General features: G+C 74.1%; 1 protein-coding gene across 1 annotated transcript in view; it reads right to left on the minus strand.

Moving 5' to 3' along the window:
- H696_02494 (hypothetical protein) overlaps positions 1-795 on the minus strand; it is a gene marked incomplete at its 3' end in the record, with an annotated part of 9,479 nt that extends 8,684 nt beyond the window's left edge. The window contains exons 1-3 of the mRNA XM_009496402.1: positions 760-795; positions 335-558; positions 112-180 (exon numbers count right to left, since the gene is read on the minus strand). Coding sequence (XP_009494677.1) covers positions 112-180; positions 335-558; positions 760-766 — 300 coding nt within the window. The 5' untranslated portion in view covers positions 767-795. The remainder of the gene's footprint in view (positions 1-111; positions 181-334; positions 559-759) is intronic.
- Between the last annotated feature and the right edge of the window lies 1 nt (position 796).

The raw sequence follows: 796 nt of genomic DNA on the forward strand, positions 1-796 counted from the left end.
CAGCAGGAGCCGAGAGCCCAGCAATGGCACGGCCGGCGGTGGCCGCGCGAATACACCGAGCGAGAGAGGGGGGGGGGAAGAGAAAAAAAGAGGGGGAAGGCAAGTGCACACCTCAGTCGGGGCGGCCTCGAGGCGGTCCATGGCCGCGAGGCTGGCCTTGTTCGCTCGGGCGGAGGGGTCCTAAGGAGGGCGGCGGAGGAGGAGGAGGAGGACGAGGGAGCAGAGTGTCAGCGAGCAAGGGAACGCCAGGGACATGCGGCAGAGGCCGCCGACCAGCACGAAGGAAGGGCAGAGGGAGAGGCGGGGAGCGGAGGAGGCAGCCGGAGCCGCGCACCATCATCAGGATCGGGGCGACCGAGCCGCGGCGCATGAGCGGCGAGCCACTCGGGGACATGGCTCCCGGGGCCAGGTTGCCACGCGGGCTCAGGAGGTGGTTATTCGGGGCGGCAGCAACGACGCGCCGGCGAACGAGCGGGTCGCCGGCGGACTGCTTCGAGGCGTTCGGCGTCAGCGGGGCCACCGAGGGGGCAGCCTCCTCGGCGCCATCACGGGAGGTGGCTGGATCGGGCAGCAGCGGGGGCGGGGCGGGGTCAGCGGGCGGCGGCAGCCGGCAGATGGGGGCGGCCGCCCCGGCACCATCGCCACCATCGCCACCGCCGGCCGGAGAAGGGGCCACTAGCCGGAGGGCCAGTGGCGGCGGCGGCGGAGATCCGGGCGGCGAGGGGGCTGAGGTGCCGGCCGGGGGGAGCGCGGACGGACCTGGCATGTTGGCGAGGGGAGGGGGAGCGATGGGGGG

Source organism: Fonticula alba (genome assembly GCF_000388065.1).
Source record: "Fonticula alba strain ATCC 38817 unplaced genomic scaffold supercont2.3, whole genome shotgun sequence".
Lineage (NCBI taxonomy): Eukaryota > Rotosphaerida > Fonticulaceae > Fonticula > Fonticula alba.